Source organism: Carassius gibelio, chromosome A22, assembly GCF_023724105.1.
Source record: "Carassius gibelio isolate Cgi1373 ecotype wild population from Czech Republic chromosome A22, carGib1.2-hapl.c, whole genome shotgun sequence".
Taxonomy (NCBI): Eukaryota; Metazoa; Chordata; class Actinopteri; order Cypriniformes; family Cyprinidae; genus Carassius; species Carassius gibelio.
In genome coordinates this window covers 643140-665212 of record NC_068392.1, presented here as the reverse complement: position 1 = coordinate 665212, position 22073 = coordinate 643140, and the positions used below count along the sequence as shown (strand labels likewise).

General features: G+C 52.6%; 1 protein-coding gene across 1 annotated transcript in view; it reads right to left on the bottom strand.

Moving 5' to 3' along the window:
* The window catches only part of LOC127942991 (hornerin-like), a 225032-nt gene that overhangs the window by 89127 nt on the left and 113832 nt on the right, over positions 1-22073 (bottom strand). The window contains exon 13 of the mRNA XM_052539059.1: positions 6762-8440. Within this exon, the coding sequence (XP_052395019.1) occupies positions 6762-8440 (1679 nt within the window). The remainder of the gene's footprint in view (positions 1-6761; positions 8441-22073) is intronic.

Below are 22073 nucleotides of genomic sequence, written 5' to 3'. Positions count from 1 at the left end.
AGTCAAACCATAGGATGGGTGTTAATTATTTTACTGTTCACATAATATTTTAGCTATAAAGCCGTATTTCAATTGCACGTAAATGGTTTGACTAGCAAAGACCCTAATGTTTCATAGTATTTATGTTTAAATTATACTGAAAACATTACACTGTTATGAAAATACTTGCAGTTTTGTAAAAGGTCTCATTAGGATTGTCTCATTACACCGTTTTGACCAGTAGGTGGAACCCGCGTGACACGAGTCAAATGACTCAAAACGGTGTATCTTTTTGTTGTTGACCGTATGCCGCAGGATCATATATTTCTCCGTGCAATTCGCTAACAGGGGTCCATTGTTCATTCCAGTCATAGTTTTGCAGAAGAAGAGTAAAGGTTTAAATGATTATATATTTTTTTTTAAATGGCCAAAGCAAGTGAAAACTGGGATGAAGACAGTGTGATCAACATTCTCAAAAACTAAAGTCTTTCATTCCCCCTTTTTCACCCCATTTATTTGACATGTAGACCTTTACTAACAACAGAGTTTAGCTCCAAACCTAGTTAAACACACCTAGTGGCCCTGAAAGACCGGAGTTGCCTATCCCTGATCTACAGCAAGCCTCTGTCTGTTTCATGTTGGACTCTTCAAACGAAAAAGGCATTGAGGTTTCTTTCAGTGTTTGAGCCGTCTTGCGGTTTCTGAATTCCATTTACATACAAATAGCTAGTTAGTGTATAGTTTTAAATGAAACTAAATTTTTACCGTTAGTATAGGTGAGACAAGAGTGATTAGAAATTTAAGAATTAAACTTCATTGCATTTAAACAGTTCTGCTCACGTAAAAGGTTTCTATTTGGATGAGGGTAAGCCTCTATGAAACTACACATTACTCAGCAGAGAGTTTACGAACTACGTCCTGACTTACGAACAACTGGTGCAACCAAATAGTGTAGATTTAGTCACAAACTAGCTAGTGGTTATTAAAGCCTTGTGGTCTTAACGTTCTAATTTAAGAACTTACGAATGGCTGGTGCAACCCTACCCAGGTCTCAAGGAGAGGAACTTAAAAGCACTGTGAGAAACAGCCAAATAATACCAAAAAAAAACCCAACTCTTCAAATCAAGCAATTCTTTATTTGAGGTGGAGCAGACCGAAAAGCTTTCAAAACAGTTGAGCAAACAAGGAAACCATGCCATAGGATTAACACTGAATTGAAAAGATCTCCAGTAAGCATTAAGCAAAAGTCCCATGTCCACTTCAATGACCACATCCCTGACCCTTCTGTTGACTTCTTCCCTGACCTCTTCCACTTCCATGTCCCTGTACCTGGCCTTGACAGCTTCCCTGACCCTGTCCGCTTCCCTGACCTTGTCCCTGTCCCTGACCCTGGCCTTGTCCCTGACCGCTTCCCTGACCTTGTCCCTGTCCCTGACCCTGGCCTTGTCCCTGTCCCTGACCCTGGCCTTGTCCCTGACCACTTCCCTGACCCTGGCCTTGTCCCTGACCTTGTCCCTGACCGCTTCCCTGGCCTTGTCCCTGGCCTTGTCCCTGACCGCTTCCCTGGCCGCTTCCCTGGCCCTGTCCCTGGCCTTGTCCGCTTCCCTGGCCCTGACCGCTTCCCTGGCCTTGTCCGCTTCCCTGGCCCTGACCGCTTCCCTGGCCTTGTCCCTGGCCTTGTCCCTGGCCGCTTCCCTGGCCCTGTCCCTGACCCTGTCCCTGGCCGCTTCCCTGTCCCTGACCGCTTCCCTGGCCCTGTCCCTGACCCTGTCCCTGACCGCTTCCCTGGCCCTGTCCCTGACCCTGTCCCAGACCGCTTCCCTGTCCCTGTCCCTGTCCCTGACCGCTTCCCTGTCCCTGACCCTGTCCCTGACCGCTTCCCTGGCCCTGTCCCTGACCCTGTCCCTGACCGCTTCCCTGGCCCTGTCCCTGACCCTGTCCCTGACCACTTCCCTGGCCTTGTCCCTGACCCTGTCCCTGACCGCGTCCCTGGCCCTGTCCCTGGCCTTGTCCGCTTCCCTGGCCCTGTCCCTGACCGCTTCCCTGGCCTTGTCCCTGGCCCTGTCCCTGACCGCTTCCCTGGCCCTGTCCCTGGCCGCTTCCCTGGCCTTGTCCCTGACCCTGTCCCTGGCCGCTTCCCTGGCCCTGTCCCTGACCCTGTCCCTGACCGCTTCCCTGGCCCTGTCCCTGACCGCTTCCCTGGCCCTGTCCCTGACCCTGTCCCTGACCGCTTCCCTGTCCCTGTCCCTGACCCTGTCCCTGACCACTTCCCTGGCCCTGTCCCTGACCTTGTCCCTGACCGCTTCCCTGGCCCTGTCCCTGACCTTGTCCCTGACCGCTTCCCTGGCCCTGTCCCTGACCTTGTCCCTGACCGCTTCCCTGTCCCTGACCGCTTCCCTGGCCCTGTCCCTGACCGCTTCCCTGGCCCTGTCCCTGACCGCTTCCCTGGCCCTGTCCCTGACCCTGTCCGCTTCCCTGGCCCTGTCCTTGTCCCTGACCTTGACCTTGACCTTGGCCTTGTCCCTGTCCTTGGCCCTGACCCTGGCCTTGTCCCTGTCCTTGGCCCTGACCCTGGCCTTGTCCCTGTCCTTGGCCCTGACCCTGGCCGCTTCCCTGGCCTTGTCCCTGACCCTGGCCTTGTCCCTGGCCTTGTCCCTGACCCTGGCCTTGTCCCTGGCCCTGACCGCTTCCCTGGCCCTGTCCCTGGCCTTGTCCTTGGCCTTGTCCCTGTCCTTGGCCTTGGCCTTGTCCCTGTCCCTGGCCTTGTCCCTGGCCTTGTCCCTGACCCTGGCCTTGTCCCTGACCCTGGCCTTGGCCCTGACCGCTTCCCTGGCCTTGTCCTTGACCTTGGCCTTGTCCCTGTCCTTGGCCTTGTCCCTGTCCTTGGCCCTGTCCTTGGCCCTGACCCTGGCCTTGTCCCTGTCCTTGGCCCTGACCCTGGCCTTGGCCCTGACCGCTTCCTTGGCCTTGTCCCTGACCGCTTCCCTGGCCTTGTCCCTGACCGCTTCCCTGGCCTTGTCCCTGTCCCTGACCTTGTCCCTGACCGCGTCCCTGGCCCTGTCCTTGTCCCTGGCCCTGTCCCTGGCCGCTTCCCTGGCCCTGGCCCTGACCGCTTCCCTGGCCCTGGCCCTGACCGCTTCCCTGGCCCTGTCCCTGACCGCTTCCCTGGCCCTGTCCCTGACCGCTTCCCTGGCCCTGTCCCTGACCCTGTCCGCTTCCCTGGCCCTGTCCCAGACCCTGACCGCTTCCCTGGCCCTGTCCCTGACCCTGTCCCTGACCGCTTCCCTGGCCCTGGCCCTGGCCCTGTCCCTGGCCCTGTCCCTGGCCCTGTCCCTGTCCCTGGCCTTGTCCCTGGCCGCTTCCCTGACCTTGTCCCTGTCCCTGACCGCGTCCCTGACCGCGTCCCTGGCCCTGACCGCTTCCCTGGCCTTGTCCCTGACCTTGTCCCTGGCCCTGTCCCTGTCCACTTCCCTGGCCCTGTCCCTGACCCTGGCCGCTTCCCTGGCCCTGTCCCTGACCTTGGCCGCTTCCCTGGCCCTGTCCCTGACCCTGGCCGCTTCCCTGGCCCTGTCCCTGACCCTGGCCGCTTCCCTGGCCCTGTCCCTGACCCTGGCCGCTTCCCTGGCCCTGTCCCTGACCCTGGCCCTGTCCCTGACCCTGGCCGCTTCCCTGGCCCTGTCCCTGACCCTGGCCGCTTCCCTGGCCCTGTCCCTGACCCTGGCCGCTTCCCTGGCCCTGTCCACGAACCGGTCCATGTCCCTGACAGCTCATCTGACCTCTTCCCTGACCACGTGGTTCGCTGCATGCAAAGCCACCGGTGGTTGGGCAACACTTCTGTGTGGCAGGACACTGGCCATCATGGAAACAGCTTTCAGCACACAGTGGGATCATCTCTGGTAAGGGACACTGACCCGGCTTCACTGCGTGCACACAGACGGTCAGCTTTAGTTTGTGCACATAGTCAGCCACTTCAATATACAGCACGACACACTCAAAGCATGAACAGCAAGTTAGTATTATTCCTCTTTTGTGAAGTCATCCTGTGCATTAATCTATCCTAAGTGATAGATTCAAAACCTACTTCAGACGAGAACAAGGAAAAATTTCTGCTTAAAACCAACATGGAATTCAACGGGTTACGGGTGTTGTTTTAAGACCCTTAGCAGCCATTAAATGAAACTCACTGAAAACAGGCAGCACACAAACAGGCCCACAGTCAAATCGACAGCATTTGTGTCCTCCAGGGCAGTCTTCATCAGAAGAACATCCTCGACGGGCCGGCACGAACGTCAGCGTCGCCGGACAAAAACCATCCACTAGAGGATTCAAGAGGATCATTTTCAGAGGCCAGAGAGTGTGGCTTCAGCATTTGTGTATCAGGGCTTTAAATACAGATTCTACGTGTCTGTTCAGATCAAGACTTTTAAAGCCTACACATTCCTAAACTGTTAATTACTCTCTAACACTGAGCCACTTGTTTCTGCATTTCTTCTGGTTGTGTAATGAAGTCAACAGATCTTGTCACCTGTGTTACGTCTTTGAATAGCATGAGCGATGCTCAAGTATCCGAACAGATACAACAAAGCAGCAATCAACGAGAAATCCACTCGAGCGGTCATCCTCCCGACCTGTGATCTCACAACAAACTCTGCTGGAAAAGGCCCTGAATTTGTGCGTCAGAAGAAGCACACAAAGCTAAACCAACACGTGTTGCTGCAGTAGCAAACTCTGTGTAAAATGGGTTCCTAAAAAATCCAAGGAGATCAATTCCAACGTTGATCAAGCTCACCTGCCTGTAGCTTTCCAGTAGTCTGGAAGGCCTTAATTAGCTTGTTCAGGTGTGTTTGATGGGGGTTGGATGAGCTGAAAGCTGCATTCAAGCCATGTCATAATAATTAAGGTAGCCTAATTACGAGAGGATTGTGCTTTTCTACGGCAACACAATCAACTGCGAAATGAATCTGCAGTGGTCAGGTGGTACAGCGGTCATGTTGTGATACCGTACAAGAATTAAAATATATATTAATAAGTTCACGGTGTTAATATTTACTCTGAATTCTCTAAACGGGGACAGATATTAAAAGCAGCTGTAACTGTTATGAATATGAGAATATGATGTTAGTTCTTTAAATGTAAACTAGTTGTGAGGGACTGATGTGTTTGTAGCGCCACCCATCGACCATTAAACACTGACCCGCAGCACAGGACTGATTAACTTGTAATCCATAGCCAGATAACTGAAATGAAGAACGAACTGCAATATTTCATAAAAGTACTAGTCAAACCATAGGATGGGTGTTAATTATTTTACTGTTCACATAATATTTTAGCTATAAAGCCGTATTTCAATTGCACGTAAATGGTTTGACTAGCAAAGACCCTAATGTTTCATAGTATTTATGTTTAAATTATACTGAAAACATTACACTGTTATGAAAATACTTGCAGTTTTGTAAAAGGTCTCATTAGGATTGTCTCATTACACCGTTTTGACCAGTAGGTGGAACCCGCGTGACACGAGTCAAATGACTCAAAACGGTGTATCTTTTTGTTGTTGACCGTATGCCGCAGGATCATATATTTCTCCGTGCAATTCGCTAACAGGGGTCCATTGTTCATTCCAGTCATAGTTTTGCAGAAGAAGAGTAAAGGTTTAAATGATTATATATTTTTTTTAAATGGCCAAAGCAAGTGAAAACTGGGATGAAGACAGTGTGATCAACATTCTCAAAAACTAAAGTCTTTCATTCCCCCTTTTTCACCCCATTTATTTGACATGTAGACCTTTACTAACAACAGAGTTTAGCTCCAAACCTAGTTAAACACACCTAGTGGCCCTGAAAGACCGGAGTTGCCTATCCCTGATCTACAGCAAGCCTCTGTCTGTTTCATGTTGGACTCTTCAAACGAAAAAGGCATTGAGGTTTCTTTCAGTGTTTGAGCCGTCTTGCGGTTTCTGAATTCCATTTACATACAAATAGCTAGTTAGTGTATAGTTTTAAATGAAACTAAATTTTTACCGTTAGTATAGGTGAGACAAGAGTGATTAGAAATTTAAGAATTAAACTTCATTGCATTTAAACAGTTCTGCTCACGTAAAAGGTTTCTATTTGGATGAGGGTAAGCCTCTATGAAACTACACATTACTCAGCAGAGAGTTTACGAACTACGTCCTGACTTACGAACAACTGGTGCAACCAAATAGTGTAGATTTAGTCACAAACTAGCTAGTGGTTATTAAAGCCTTGTGGTCTTAACGTTCTAATTTAAGAACTTACGAATGGCTGGTGCAACCCTACCCAGGTCTCAAGGAGAGGAACTTAAAAGCACTGTGAGAAACAGCCAAATAATACCAAAAAAAAACCCAACTCTTCAAATCAAGCAATTCTTTATTTGAGGTGGAGCAGACCGAAAAGCTTTCAAAACAGTTGAGCAAACAAGGAAACCATGCCATAGGATTAACACTGAATTGAAAAGATCTCCAGTAAGCATTAAGCAAAAGTCCCATGTCCACTTCAATGACCACATCCCTGACCCTTCTGTTGACTTCATCCCTGACCTCTTCCACTTCCATGTCCCTGTACCTGGCCTTGACAGCTTCCCTGACCCTGTCCGCTTCCCTGACCCTGTCCCTGACCCTGGCCTTGTCCCTGACCGCTTCCCTGACCTTGTCCCTGTCCCTGACCCTGGCCTTGTCCCTGTCCCTGACCCTGGCCTTGTCCCTGACCGCTTCCCTGACCCTGGCCTTGTCCCTGACCTTGTCCCTGACCGCTTCCCTGGACTTGTCCCTGGCCTTGTCCCTGACCGCTTCCCTGGCCCTGTCCCTGACCGCTTCCCTGGCCCTGTCCCTGGCCTTGTCCGCTTCCCTGGCCCTGACCGCTTCCCTGGCCTTGTCCGCTTCCCTGGCCCTGACCGCTTCCCTGGCCTTGTCCCTGGCCTTGTCCCTGGCCGCTTCCCTGGCCCTGTCCCTGACCCTGTCCCTGGCCGCTTCCCTGTCCCTGACCGCTTCCCTGGCCCTGTCCCTGACCCTGTCCCTGACCGCTTCCCTGGCCCTGTCCCTGACCCTGTCCCAGACCGCTTCCCTGTCCCTGTCCCTGACCCTGTCCCTGACCGCTTCCCTGTCCCTGACCCTGTCCCTGACCGCTTCCCTGGCCCTGTCCCTGACCCTGTCCCTGACCGCTTCCCTGTCCCTGTCCCTGACCCTGTCCCTGACCACTTCCCTGGCCTTGTCCCTGACCCTGTCCCTGACCGCGTCCCTGGCCCTGTCCCTGGCCTTGTCCGCTTCCCTGGCCCTGTCCCTGACCGCTTCCCTGGCCTTGTCCCTGGCCCTGTCCCTGACCGCTTCCCTGGCCCTGTCCCTGGCCGCTTCCCTGGCCTTGTCCCTGACCCTGTCCCTGGCCGCTTCCCTGGCCCTGTCCCTGACCCTGTCCCTGACCGCTTCCCTGGCCCTGTCCCTGACCGCTTCCCTGGCCCTGTCCCTGACCCTGTCCCTGACCGCTTCCCTGTCCCTGTCCCTGACCCTGTCCCTGACCGCTTCCCTGGCCCTGTCCCTGACCGCTTCCCTGGCCCTGTCCCTGACCCTGTCCCTGACCGCTTCCCTGTCCCTGTCCCTGACCCTGTCCCTGACCACTTCCCTGGCCCTGTCCCTGACCTTGTCCCTGACCGCTTCCCTGGCCCTGTCCCTGACCTTGTCCCTGACCGCTTCCCTGGCCCTGTCCCTGACCTTGTCCCTGACCGCTTCCCTGTCCCTGACCGCTTCCCTGGCCCTGACCGCTTCCCTGGCCCTGACCGCTTCCCTGGCCCTGTCCCTGACCGCTTCCCTGGCCCTGTCCCTGACCCTGTCCGCTTCCCTGGCCCTGTCCTTGTCCCTGACCTTGACCTTGACCTTGGCCTTGTCCCTGTCCTTGGCCCTGACCCTGGCCTTGTCCCTGTCCTTGGCCCTGACCCTGGCCTTGTCCCTGTCCTTGGCCCTGACCCTGGCCTTGTCCCTGTCCTTGGCCCTGACCCTGGCCTTGTCCCTGTCCTTGTCCCTGACCCTGGCCGCTTCCCTGGCCTTGTCCCTGACCCTGGCCTTGTCCCTGACCCTGGCCTTGTCCCTGGCCCTGACCGCTTCCCTGGCCCTGTCCCTGGCCTTGTCCTTGGCCTTGTCCCTGTCCTTGGCCTTGTCCCTGTCCCTGGCCTTGTCCCTGGCCTTGTCCCTGACCCTGGCCTTGTCCCTGACCCTGGCCTTGGCCCTGACCGCTTCCCTGGCCCTGTCCCTGGCCTTGTCCTTGACCTTGGCCTTGTCCCTGTCCTTGGCCTTGTCCCTGTCCTTGGCCCTGTCCTTGGCCCTGACCCTGGCCTTGGCCCTGACCGCTTCCCTGGCCTTGTCCCTGACCGCTTCCCTGGCCTTGTCCCTGTCCCTGACCTTGTCCCTGACCGCGTCCCTGGCCCTGTCCTTGTCCCTGGCCCTGTCCCTGACCTTGTCCCTGGCCCTGTCCCTGTCCACTTCCCTGGCCCTGTCCCTGGCCGCTTCCCTGGCCCTGTCCCTGACCTTGGCCGCTTCCCTGGCCCTGTCCCTGACCCTGGCCGCTTCCCTGGCCCTGTCCCTGACCCTGGCCGCTTCCCTGGCCCTGTCCCTGACCCTGGCCGCTTCCCTGGCTCTGTCCCTGACCCTGGCCCTGTCCCTGACCCTGGCCGCTTCCCTGGCCCTGTCCCTGACCCTGGCCGCTTCCCTGGCCCTGTCCCTGACCCTGGCCGCTTCCCTGGCCCTGTCCACGAACCGGTCCATGTCCCTGACAGCTCATCTGACCTCTTCCCTGACCACGTGGTTCGCTGCATGCAAAGCCACCGGTGGTTGGGCAACACTTCTGTGTGGCAGGACACTGGCCATCATGGAAACAGCTTTCAGCACACAGTGGGATCATCTCTGGTAAGGGACACTGACCCGGCTTCACTGCGTGCACACAGACGGTCAGCTTTAGTTTGTGCACATAGTCAGCCACTTCAATATACAGCACGACACACTCAAAGCATGAACAGCAAGTTAGTATTATTCCTCTTTTGTGAAGTCATCCTGTGCATTAATCTATCCTAAGTGATAGATTCAAAACCTACTTCAGACGAGAACAAGGAAAAATTTCTGCTTAAAACCAACATGGAATTCAACGGGTTACGGGTGTTGTTTTAAGACCCTTAGCAGCCATTAAATGAAACTCACTGAAAACAGGCAGCACACAAACAGGCCCACAGTCAAATCGACAGCATTTGTGTCCTCCAGGGCAGTCTTCATCAGAAGAACATCCTCGACGGGCCGGCACGAACGTCAGCGTCGCCGGACAAAAACCATCCACTAGAGGATTCAAGAGGATCATTTTCAGAGGCCAGAGAGTGTGGCTTCAGCATTTGTGTATCAGGGCTTTAAATACAGATTCTACGTGTCTGTTCAGATCAAGACTTTTAAAGCCTACACATTCCTAAACTGTTAATTACTCTCTAACACTGAGCCACTTGTTTCTGCATTTCTTCTGGTTGTGTAATGAAGTCAACAGATCTTGTCACCTGTGTTACGTCTTTGAATAGCATGAGCGATGCTCAAGTATCCGAACAGATACAACAAAGCAGCAATCAACGAGAAATCCACTCGAGCGGTCATCCTCCCGACCTGTGATCTCACAACAAACTCTGCTGGAAAAGGCCCTGAATTTGTGCGTCAGAAGAAGCACACAAAGCTAAACCAACACGTGTTGCTGCAGTAGCAAACTCTGTGTAAAATGGGTTCCTAAAAAATCCAAGGAGATCAATTCCAACGTTGATCAAGCTCACCTGCCTGTAGCTTTCCAGTAGTCTGGAAGGCCTTAATTAGCTTGTTCAGGTGTGTTTGATGGGGGTTGGATGAGCTGAAAGCTGCATTCAAGCCATGTCATAATAATTAAGGTAGCCTAATTACGAGAGGATTGTGCTTTTCTACGGCAACACAATCAACTGCGAAATGAATCTGCAGTGGTCAGGTGGTACAGCGGTCATGTTGTGATACCGTACAAGAATTAAAATATATATTAATAAGTTCACGGTGTTAATATTTACTCTGAATTCTCTAAACGGGGACAGATATTAAAAGCAGCTGTAACTGTTATGAATATGAGAATATGATGTTAGTTCTTTAAATGTAAACTAGTTGTGAGGGACTGATGTGTTTGTAGCGCCACCCATCGACCATTAAACACTGACCCGCAGCACAGGACTGATTAACTTGTAATCCATAGCCAGATAACTGAAATGAAGAACGAACTGCAATATTTCATAAAAGTACTAGTCAAACCATAGGATGGGTGTTAATTATTTTACTGTTCACATAATATTTTAGCTATAAAGCCGTATTTCAATTGCACGTAAATGGTTTGACTAGCAAAGACCCTAATGTTTCATAGTATTTATGTTTAAATTATACTGAAAACATTACACTGTTATGAAAATACTTGCAGTTTTGTAAAAGGTCTCATTAGGATTGTCTCATTACACCGTTTTGACCAGTAGGTGGAACCCGCGTGACACGAGTCAAATGACTCAAAACGGTGTATCTTTTTGTTGTTGACCGTATGCCGCAGGATCATATATTTCTCCGTGCAATTCGCTAACAGGGGTCCATTGTTCATTCCAGTCATAGTTTTGCAGAAGAAGAGTAAAGGTTTAAATGATTATATATTTTTTTTTAAATGGCCAAAGCAAGTGAAAACTGGGATGAAGACAGTGTGATCAACATTCTCAAAAACTAAAGTCTTTCATTCCCCCTTTTTCACCCCATTTATTTGACATGTAGACCTTTACTAACAACAGAGTTTAGCTCCAAACCTAGTTAAACACACCTAGTGGCCCTGAAAGACCGGAGTTGCCTATCCCTGATCTACAGCAAGCCTCTGTCTGTTTCATGTTGGACTCTTCAAACGAAAAAGGCATTGAGGTTTCTTTCAGTGTTTGAGCCGTCTTGCGGTTTCTGAATTCCATTTACATACAAATAGCTAGTTAGTGTATAGTTTTAAATGAAACTAAATTTTTACCGTTAGTATAGGTGAGACAAGAGTGATTAGAAATTTAAGAATTAAACTTCATTGCATTTAAACAGTTCTGCTCACGTAAAAGGTTTCTATTTGGATGAGGGTAAGCCTCTATGAAACTACACATTACTCAGCAGAGAGTTTACGAACTACGTCCTGACTTACGAACAACTGGTGCAACCAAATAGTGTAGATTTAGTCACAAACTAGCTAGTGGTTATTAAAGCCTTGTGGTCTTAACGTTCTAATTTAAGAACTTACGAATGGCTGGTGCAACCCTACCCAGGTCTCAAGGAGAGGAACTTAAAAGCACTGTGAGAAACAGCCAAATAATACCAAAAAAAAACCCAACTCTTCAAATCAAGCAATTCTTTATTTGAGGTGGAGCAGACCGAAAAGCTTTCAAAACAGTTGAGCAAACAAGGAAACCATGCCATAGGATTAACACTGAATTGAAAAGATCTCCAGTAAGCATTAAGCAAAAGTCCCATGTCCACTTCAATGACCACATCCCTGACCCTTCTGTTGACTTCTTCCCTGACCTCTTCCACTTCCATGTCCCTGTACCTGGCCTTGACAGCTTCCCTGACCCTGTCCGCTTCCCTGACCCTGTCCCTGACCCTGGCCTTGTCCCTGACCGCTTCCCTGACCTTGTCCCTGTCCCTGACCCTGGCCTTGTCCCTGTCCCTGACCCTGGCCTTGTCCCTGACCGCTTCCCTGACCCTGGCCTTGTCCCTGACCTTGTCCCTGACCGCTTCCCTGGACTTGTCCCTGGCCTTGTCCCTGACCGCTTCCCTGGCCCTGTCCCTGACCGCTTCCCTGGCCCTGTCCCTGGCCTTGTCCGCTTCCCTGGCCCTGACCGCTTCCCTGGCCTTGTCCGCTTCCCTGGCCCTGACCGCTTCCCTGGCCTTGTCCCTGGCCTTGTCCCTGGCCGCTTCCCTGGCCCTGTCCCTGACCCTGTCCCTGGCCGCTTCCCTGTCCCTGACCGCTTCCCTGGCCCTGTCCCTGACCCTGTCCCTGACCGCTTCCCTGGCCCTGTCCCTGACCCTGTCCCAGACCGCTTCCCTGGCCCTGTCCCTGACCCTGTCCCAGACCGCTTCCCTGTCCCTGTCCCTGACCCTGTCCCTGACCGCTTCCCTGTCCCTGACCCTGTCCCTGACCGCTTCCCTGGCCCTGTCCCTGACCCTGTCCCTGACCGCTTCCCTGTCCCTGTCCCTGACCCTGTCCCTGACCACTTCCCTGGCCTTGTCCCTGACCCTGTCCCTGACCGCGTCCCTGGCCCTGTCCCTGGCCTTGTCCGCTTCCCTGGCCCTGTCCCTGACCGCTTCCCTGGCCTTGTCCCTGGCCCTGTCCCTGACCGCTTCCCTGGCCCTGTCCCTGGCCGCTTCCCTGGCCTTGTCCCTGACCCTGTCCCTGGCCGCTTCCCTGGCCCTGTCCCTGACCCTGTCCCTGACCGCTTCCCTGGCCCTGTCCCTGACCGCTTCCCTGGCCCTGTCCCTGACCCTGTCCCTGACCGCTTCCCTGTCCCTGTCCCTGACCCTGTCCCTGACCACTTCCCTGGCCCTGTCCCTGACCTTGTCCCTGACCGCTTCCCTGGCCCTGTCCCTGACCTTGTCCCTGACCGCTTCCCTGGCCCTGTCCCTGACCTTGTCCCTGACCGCTTCCCTGTCCCTGACCGCTTCCCTGGCCCTGTCCCTGACCGCTTCCCTGGCCCTGTCCCTGACCGCTTCCCTGGCCCTGACCGCTTCCCTGGCCCTGTCCTTGTCCCTGACCTTGACCTTGACCTTGGCCTTGTCCCTGTCCTTGGCCCTGACCCTGGCCTTGTCCCTGTCCTTGGCCCTGACCCTGGCCTTGTCCCTGTCCTTGTCCCTGACCCTGGCCGCTTCCCTGGCCTTGTCCCTGACCCTGGCCTTGTCCCTGACCCTGGCCTTGTCCCTGGCCCTGGCCGCTTCCCTGGCCCTGTCCCTGGCCTTGTCCTTGGCCTTGTCCCTGTCCTTGGCCTTGTCCCTGTCCCTGGCCTTGTCCCTGGCCTTGTCCCTGACCCTGGCCTTGTCCCTGACCCTGGCCTTGGCCCTGACCGCTTCCCTGGCCCTGTCCCTGGCCTTGTCCTTGACCTTGGCCTTGTCCCTGTCCTTGGCCTTGTCCCTGTCCTTGGCCCTGTCCTTGGCCCTGACCCTGGCCTTGTCCCTGTCCTTGGCCCTGACCCTGGCCTTGGCCCTGACCGCTTCCTTGGCCTTGTCCCTGACCGCTTCCCTGGCCTTGTCCCTGACCGCTTCCCTGGCCTTGTCCCTGTCCCTGACCTTGTCCCTGACCGCGTCCCTGGCCCTGTCCTTGTCCCTGGCCGCTTCCCTGGCCCTGTCCCTGACCGCTTCCCTGGCCCTGGCCCTGACCCTGGCCTTGTCCCTGACCGCTTCCCTGGCCCTGTCCCTGACCGCTTCCCTGGCCCTGTCCCTGACCCTGTCCCTGTCCGCTTCCCTGGCCTTGTCCCAGACCCTGACCGCTTCCCTGGCCCTGTCCCTGACCCTGTCCCTGACCGCTTCCCTGGCCCTGGCCCTGTCCCTGGCCCTGGCCTTGTCCCTGTCCCTGTCCCTGGCCCTGTCCCTGGCCTTGTCCCTGGCCTTGTCCCTGGCCGCTTCCCTGACCTTGTCCCTGTCCCTGACCGCGTCCCTGACCGCGTCCCTGGCCCTGACCGCTTCCCTGGCCCTGTCCCTGACCTTGTCCCTGGCCCTGTCCCTGTCCACTTCCCTGGCCCTGTCCCTGACCTTGGCCGCTTCCCTGGCCCTGTCCCTGACCCTGGCCGCTTCCCTGGCCCTGTCCCTGACCCTGGCCGCTTCCCTGGCCCTGTCCCTGACCCTGGCCGCTTCCCTGGCCCTGTCCCTGACCCTGGCCCTGTCCCTGACCCTGGCCGCTTCCCTGGCCCTGTCCCTGACCCTGGCCGCTTCCCTGGCCCTGTCCCTGACCCTGGCCGCTTCCCTGGCCCTGTCCACGAACCGGTCCATGTCCCTGACAGCTCATCTGACCTCTTCCCTGACCACGTGGTTCGCTGCATGCAAAGCCACCGGTGGTTGGGCAACACTTCTGTGTGGCAGGACACTGGCCATCATGGAAACAGCTTTCAGCACACAGTGGGATCATCTCTGGTAAGGGACACTGACCCGGCTTCACTGCGTGCACACAGACGGTCAGCTTTAGTTTGTGCACATAGTCAGCCACTTCAATATACAGCACGACACACTCAAAGCATGAACAGCAAGTTAGTATTATTCCTCTTTTGTGAAGTCATCCTGTGCATTAATCTATCCTAAGTGATAGATTCAAAACCTACTTCAGACGAGAACAAGGAAAAATTTCTGCTTAAAACCAACATGGAATTCAACGGGTTACGGGTGTTGTTTTAAGACCCTTAGCAGCCATTAAATGAAACTCACTGAAAACAGGCAGCACACAAACAGGCCCACAGTCAAATCGACAGCATTTGTGTCCTCCAGGGCAGTCTTCATCAGAAGAACATCCTCGACGGGCCGGCACGAACGTCAGCGTCGCCGGACAAAAACCATCCACTAGAGGATTCAAGAGGATCATTTTCAGAGGCCAGAGAGTGTGGCTTCAGCATTTGTGTATCAGGGCTTTAAATACAGATTCTACGTGTCTGTTCAGATCAAGACTTTTAAAGCCTACACATTCCTAAACTGTTAATTACTCTCTAACACTGAGCCACTTGTTTCTGCATTTCTTCAGGTTGTGTAATGAAGTCAACAGATCTTGTCACCTGTGTTACGTCTTTGAATAGCATGAGCGATGCTCAAGTATCCGAACAGATACAACAAAGCAGCAATCAACGAGAAATCCACTCGAGCGGTCATCCTCCCGACCTGTGATCTCACAACAAACTCTGCTGGAAAAGGCCCTGAATTTGTGCGTCAGAAGAAGCACACAAAGCTAAACCAACACGTGTTGCTGCAGTAGCAAACTCTGTGTAAAATGGGTTCCTAAAAAATCCAAGGAGATCAATTCCAACGTTGATCAAGCTCACCTGCCTGTAGCTTTCCAGTAGTCTGGAAGGCCTTAATTAGCTTGTTCAGGTGTGTTTGATGGGGGTTGGATGAGCTGAAAGCTGCATTCAAGCCATGTCATAATAATTAAGGTAGCCTAATTACGAGAGGATTGTGCTTTTCTACGGCAACACAATCAACTGCGAAATGAATCTGCAGTGGTCAGGTGGTACAGCGGTCATGTTGTGATACCGTACAAGAATTAAAATATATATTAATAAGTTCACGGTGTTAATATTTACTCTGAATTCTCTAAACGGGGACAGATATTAAAAGCAGCTGTAACTGTTATGAATATGAGAATATGATGTTAGTTCTTTAAATGTAAACTAGTTGTGAGGGACTGATGTGTTTGTAGCGCCACCCATCGACCATTAAACACTGACCCGCAGCACAGGACTGATTAACTTGTAATCCATAGCCAGATAACTGAAATGAAGAACGAACTGCAATATTTCATAAAAGTACTAGTCAAACCATAGGATGGGTGTTAATTATTTTACTGTTCACATAATATTTTAGCTATAAAGCCGTATTTCAATTGCACGTAAATGGTTTGACTAGCAAAGACCCTAATGTTTCATAGTATTTATGTTTAAATTATACTGAAAACATTACACTGTTATGAAAATACTTGCAGTTTTGTAAAAGGTCTCATTAGGATTGTCTCATTACACCGTTTTGACCAGTAGGTGGAACCCGCGTGACACGAGTCAAATGACTCAAAACGGTGTATCTTTTTGTTGTTGACCGTATGCCGGAGGATCATATATTTCTCCGTGCAATTCGCTAACAGGGGTCCATTGTTCATTCCAGTCATAGTTTTGCAGAAGAAGAGTAAAGGTTTAAATGATTATATATTTTTTTTTAAATGGCCAAAGCAAGTGAAAACTGGGATGAAGACAGTGTGATCAACATTCTCAAAAACTAAAGTCTTTCATTCCCCCTTTTTCACCCCATTTATTTGACATGTAGACCTTTACTAACAACAGAGTTTAGCTCCAAACCTAGTTAAACACACCTAGTGGCCCTGAAAGACCGGAGTTGCCTATCCCTGATCTACAGCAAGCCTCTGTCTGTTTCATGTTGGACTCTTCAAACGAAAAAGGCATTGAGGTTTCTTTCAGTGTTTGAGCCGTCTTGCGGTTTCTGAATTCCATTTACATACAAATAGCTAGTTAGTGTATAGTTTTAAATGAAACTAAATTTTTACCGTTAGTATAGGTGAGACAAGAGTGATTAGAAATTTAAGAATTAAACTTCATTGCATTTAAACAGTTCTGCTCACGTAAAAGGTTTCTATTTGGATGAGGGTAAGCCTCTATGAAACTACACATTACTCAGCAGAGAGTTTACGAACTACGTCCTGACTTACGAACAACTGGTGCAACCAAATAGTGTAGATTTAGTCACAAACTAGCTAGTGGTTATTAAAGCCTTGTGGTCTTAACGTTCTAATTTAAGAACTTACGAATGGCTGGTGCAACCCTACCCAGGTCTCAAGGAGAGGAACTTAAAAGCACTGTGAGAAACAGCCAAATAATACCAAAAAAAAACCCAACTCTTCAAATCAAGCAATTCTTTATTTGAGGTGGAGCAGACCGAAAAGCTTTCAAAACAGTTGAGCAAACAAGGAAACCATGCCATAGGATTAACACTGAATTGAAAAGATCTCCAGTAAGCATTAAGCAAAAGTCCCATGTCCACTTCAATGACCACATCCCTGACCCTTCTGTTGACTTCTTCCCTGACCTCTTCCACTTCCATGTCCCTGTACCTGGCCTTGACAGCTTCCCTGACCCTGTCCGCTTCCCTGACCTTGTCCCTGTCCCTGACCCTGGCCTTGTCCCTGACCGCTTCCCTGACCTTGTCCCTGTCCCTGACCCTGGCCTTGTCCCTGTCCCTGACCCTGGCCTTGTCCCTGACCACTTCCCTGACCCTGGCCTTGTCCCTGACCTTGTCCCTGACCGCTTCCCTGGCCTTGTCCCTGGCCTTGTCCCTGACCGCTTCCCTGGCCCTGTCCCTGACCGCTTCCCTGGCCCTGTCCCTGGCCGCTTCCCTGGCCCTGTCCCTGGCCTTGTCCGCTTCCCTGGCCCTGACCGCTTCCCTGGCCTTGTCCGCTTCCCTGGCCCTGACCGCTTCCCTGGCCTTGTCCCTGGCCGCTTCCCTGGCCCTGTCCCTGACCCTGTCCCTGGCCGCTTCCCTGTCCCTGACCGCTTCCCTGGCCCTGTCCCTGACCCTGTCCCTGACCGCTTCCCTGGCCCTGTCCCTGACCCTGTCCCAGACCGCTTCCCTGTCCCTGACCCTGACCCTGTCCCTGACCGCTTCCCTGTCCCTGACCCTGTCCCTGACCGCTTCCCTGGCCCTGTCCCTGACCCTGTCCCTGACCGCTTCCCTGTCCCTGTCCCTGACCCTGTCCCTGACCACTTCCCTGGCCTTGTCCCTGACCCTGTCCCTGACCGCGTCCCTGGCCCTGTCCCTGGCCTTGTCCGCTTCCCTGGCCCTCTCCCTGACCGCTTCCCTGGCCTTGTCCCTGGCCCTGTCCCTGACCGCTTCCCTGGCCCTGTCCCTGGCCGCTTCCCTGGCCTTGTCCCTGACCCTGTCCCTGGCCGCTTCCCTGGCCCTGTCCCTGACCCTGTCCCTGACCGCTTCCCTGGCCCTGTCCCTGACCGCTTCCCTGGCCCTGTCCCTGACCCTGTCCCTGACCGCTTCCCTGGCCCTGTCCCTGACCGCTTCCCTGGCCCTGTCCCTGACCCTGTCCCTGACCGCTTCCCTGTCCCTGTCCCTGACCGCTTCCCTGTCCCTGTCCCTGACCCTGTCCCTGACCACTTCCCTGGCCCTGTCCCTGACCTTGTCCCTGACCGCTTCCCTGGCCCTGTCCCTGACCTTGTCCCTGACCGCTTCCCTGGCCCTGTCCCTGACCTTGTCCCTGACCGCTTCCCTGTCCCTGACCGCTTCCCTGGCCCTGTCCCTGACCGCTTCCCTGGCCCTGTCCCTGACCGCTTCCCTGGCCCTGTCCCTGACCCTGTCCGCTTCCCTGGCCCTGTCCTTGTCCCTGACCTTGACCTTGACCTTGGCCTTGTCCCTGTCCTTGGCCCTGACCCTGGCCTTGTCCCTGTCCTTGGCCCTGACCCTGGCCTTGTCCCTGTCCTTGGCCCTGACCCTGGCCGCTTCCCTGGCCTTGTCCCTGACCCTGGCCTTGTCCCTGGCCTTGTCCCTGACCCTGGCCTTGTCCCTGGCCCTGACCGCTTCCCTGGCCCTGTCCCTGGCCTTGGCCTTGTCCCTGTCCCTGGCCTTGTCCCTGGCCTTGTCCCTGGCCTTGTCCCTGACCCTGGCCTTGTCCCTGACCCTGGCCTTGGCCCTGACCGCTTCCCTGGCCCTGTCCCTGGCCTTGTCCTTGACCTTGGCCTTGTCCCTGTCCTTGGCCTTGTCCCTGTCCTTGGCCCTGTCCTTGGCCCTGACCCTGGCCTTGTCCCTGTCCTTGGCCCTGACCCTGGCCTTGGCCCTGACCGCTTCCTTGGCCTTGTCCCTGACCGCTTCCCTGGCCTTGTCCCTGACCGCTTCCCTGGCCTTGTCCCTGTCCCTGACCTTGTCCCTGACCGCGTCCCTGGCCCTGTCCTTGTCCCTGGCCCTGTCCCTGGCCGCTTCCCTGGCCCTGTCCCTGACCGCTTCCCTGGCCCTGGCCCTGACCGCTTCCCTGGCCCTGGCCCTGACCGCTTCCCTGGCCCTGTCCCTGACCCTGTCCGCTTCCCTGGCCTTGTCCCAGACCCTGACCGCTTCCCTGGCCCTGTCCCTGACCCTGTCCCTGACCGCTTCCCTGGCCCTGGCCCTGTCCCTGGCCCTGGCCTTGTCCCTGTCCCTGGCCCTGTCCCTGGCCTTGTCCCTGGCCTTGTCCCTGGCCTTGTCCCTGACCTTGTCCCTGTCCCTGACCGCGTCCCTGACCGCGTCCCTGGCCCTGACCGCTTCCCTGGCCTTGTCCCTGACCTTGTCCCTGGCCCTGTCCCTGTCCACTTCCCTGGCCCTGTCCCTGACCTTGGCCGCTTCCCTGGCCCTGTCCCTGACCCTGGCCGCTTCCCTGGCCCTGTCCCTGACCCTGGCCGCTTCCCTGGCCCTGTCCCTGACCCTGGCCGCTTCCCTGTCCCTGTCCCTGACCCTGGCCCTGTCCCTGACCCTGGCCGCTTCCCTGGCCCTGTCCCTGACCCTGGCCGCTTCCCTGGCCCTGTCCACGAACCGGTCCATGTCCCTGACAGCTCATCTGACCTCTTCCCTGACCACGTGGTTCGCTGCATGCAAAGCCACCGGTGGTTGGGCAACACTTCTGTGTGGCAGGACACTGGCCATCATGGAAACAGCTTTCAGCACACAGTGGGATCATCTCTGGTAAGGGACACTGACCCGGCTTCACTGCGTGCACACAGACGGTCAGCTTTAGTTTGTGCACATAGTCAGCCACTTCAATATACAGCACGACACACTCAAAGCATGAACAGCAAGTTAGTATTATTCCTCTTTTGTGAAGTCATCCTGTGCATTAATCTATCCTAAGTGATAGATTCAAAACCTACTTCAGACGAGAACAAGGAAAAATTTCTGCTTAAAACCAACATGGAATTCAACGGGTTACGGGTGTTGTTTTAAGACCCTTAGCAGCCATTAAATGAAACTCACTGAAAACAGGCAGCACACAAACAGGCCCACAGTCAAATCGACAGCATTTGTGTCCTCCAGGGCAGTCTTCATCAGAAGAACATCCTCGACGGGCCGGCACGAACGTCAGCGTCGCCGGACAAAAACCATCCACTAGAGGATTCAAGAGGATCATTTTCAGAGGCCAGAGAGTGTGGCTTCAGCATTTGTGTATCAGGGCTTTAAATACAGATTCTACGTGTCTGTTCAGATCAAGACTTTTAAAGCCTACACATTCCTAAACTGTTAATTACTCTCTAACACTGAGCCACTTGTTTCTGCATTTCTTCTGGTTGTGTAATGAAGTCAACAGATCTTGTCACCTGTGTTACGTCTTTGAATAGCATGAGCGATGCTCAAGTATCCGAACAGATACAACAAAGCAGCAATCAACGAGAAATCCACTCGAGCGGTCATCCTCCCGACCTGTGATCTCACAACAAACTCTGCTGGAAAAGGCCCTGAATTTGTGCGTCAGAAGAAGCACACAAAGCTAAACCAACACGTGTTGCTGCAGTAGCAAACTCTGTGTAAAATGGGTTCCTAAAAAATCCAAGGAGATCAATTCCAACGTTGATCAAGCTCACCTGCCTGTAGCTTTCCAGTAGTCTGGAAGGCCTTAATTAGCTTGTTCAGGTGTGTTTGATGGGGGTTGGATGAGCTGAAAGCTGCATTCAAGCCATGTCATAATAATTAAGGTAGCCTAATTACGAGAGGATTGTGCTTTTCTACGGCAACACAATCAACTGCGAAATGAATCTGCAGTGGTCAGGTGGTACAGCGGTCATGTTGTGATACCGTACAAGAATTAAAATATATATTAATAAGTTCACGGTGTTAATATTTACTCTGAATTCTCTAAACGGGGACAGATATTAAAAGCAGCTGTAACTGTTATGAATATGAGAATATGATGTTAGTTCTTTAAATGTAAACTAGTTGTGAGGGACTGATGTGTTTGTAGCGCCACCCATCGACCATTAAACACTGACCCGCAGCACAGGACTGATTAACTTGTAATCCATAGCCAGATAACTGAAATGAAGAACGAACTGCAATATTTCATAAAAGTACTAGTCAAACCATAGGATGGGTGTTAATTATTTTACTGTTCACATAATATTTTAGCTATAAAGCCGTATTTCAATTGCACGTAAATGGTTTGACTAGCAAAGACCCTAATGTTTCATAGTATTTATGTTTAAATTATACTGAAAACATTACACTGTTATGAAAATACTTGCAGTTTTGTAAAAGGTCTCATTAGGATTGTCTCATTACACCGTTTTGACCAGTAGGTGGAACCCGCGTGACACGAGTCAAATGACTCAAAACGGTGTATCTTTTTGTTGTTGACCGTATGCCGCAGGATCATATATTTCTCCGTGCAATTCGCTAACAGGGGTCCATTGTTCATTCCAGTCATAGTTTTGCAGAAGAAGAGTAAAGGTTTAAATGATTATATATTTTTTTTTAAATGGCCAAAGCAAGTGAAAACTGGGATGAAGACAGTGTGATCAACATTCTCAAAAACTAAAGTCTTTCATTCCCCCTTTTTCACCCCATTTATTTGACATGTAGACCTTTACTAACAACAGAGTTTAGCTCCAAACCTAGTTAAACACACCTAGTGGCCCTGAAAGACCGGAGTTGCCTATCCCTGATCTACAGCAAGCCTCTGTCTGTTTCATGTTGGACTCTTCAAACGAAAAAGGCATTGAGGTTTCTTTCAGTGTTTGAGCCGTCTTGCGGTTTCTGAATTCCATTTACATACAAATAGCTAGTTAGTGTATAGTTTTAAATGAAACTAAATTTTTACCGTTAGTATAGGTGAGACAAGAGTGATTAGAAATTTAAGAATTAAACTTCATTGCATTTAAACAGTTCTGCTCACGTAAAAGGTTTCTATTTGGATGAGGGTAAGCCTCTATGAAACTACACATTACTCAGCAGAGAGTTTACGAACTACGTCCTGACTTACGAACAACTGGTGCAACCAAATAGTGTAGATTTAGTCACAAACTAGCTAGTGGTTATTAAAGCCTTGTGGTCTTAACGTTCTAATTTAAGAACTTACGAATGGCTGGTGCAACCCTACCCAGGTCTCAAGGAGAGGAACTTAAAAGCACTGTGAGAAACAGCCAAATAATACCAAAAAAAAACCCAACTCTTCAAATCAAGCAATTCTTTATTTGAGGTGGAGCAGACCGAAAAGCTTTCAAAACAGTTGAGCAAACAAGGAAACCATGCCATAGGATTAACACTGAATTGAAAAGATCTCCAGTAAGCATTAAGCAAAAGTCCCATGTCCACTTCAATGACC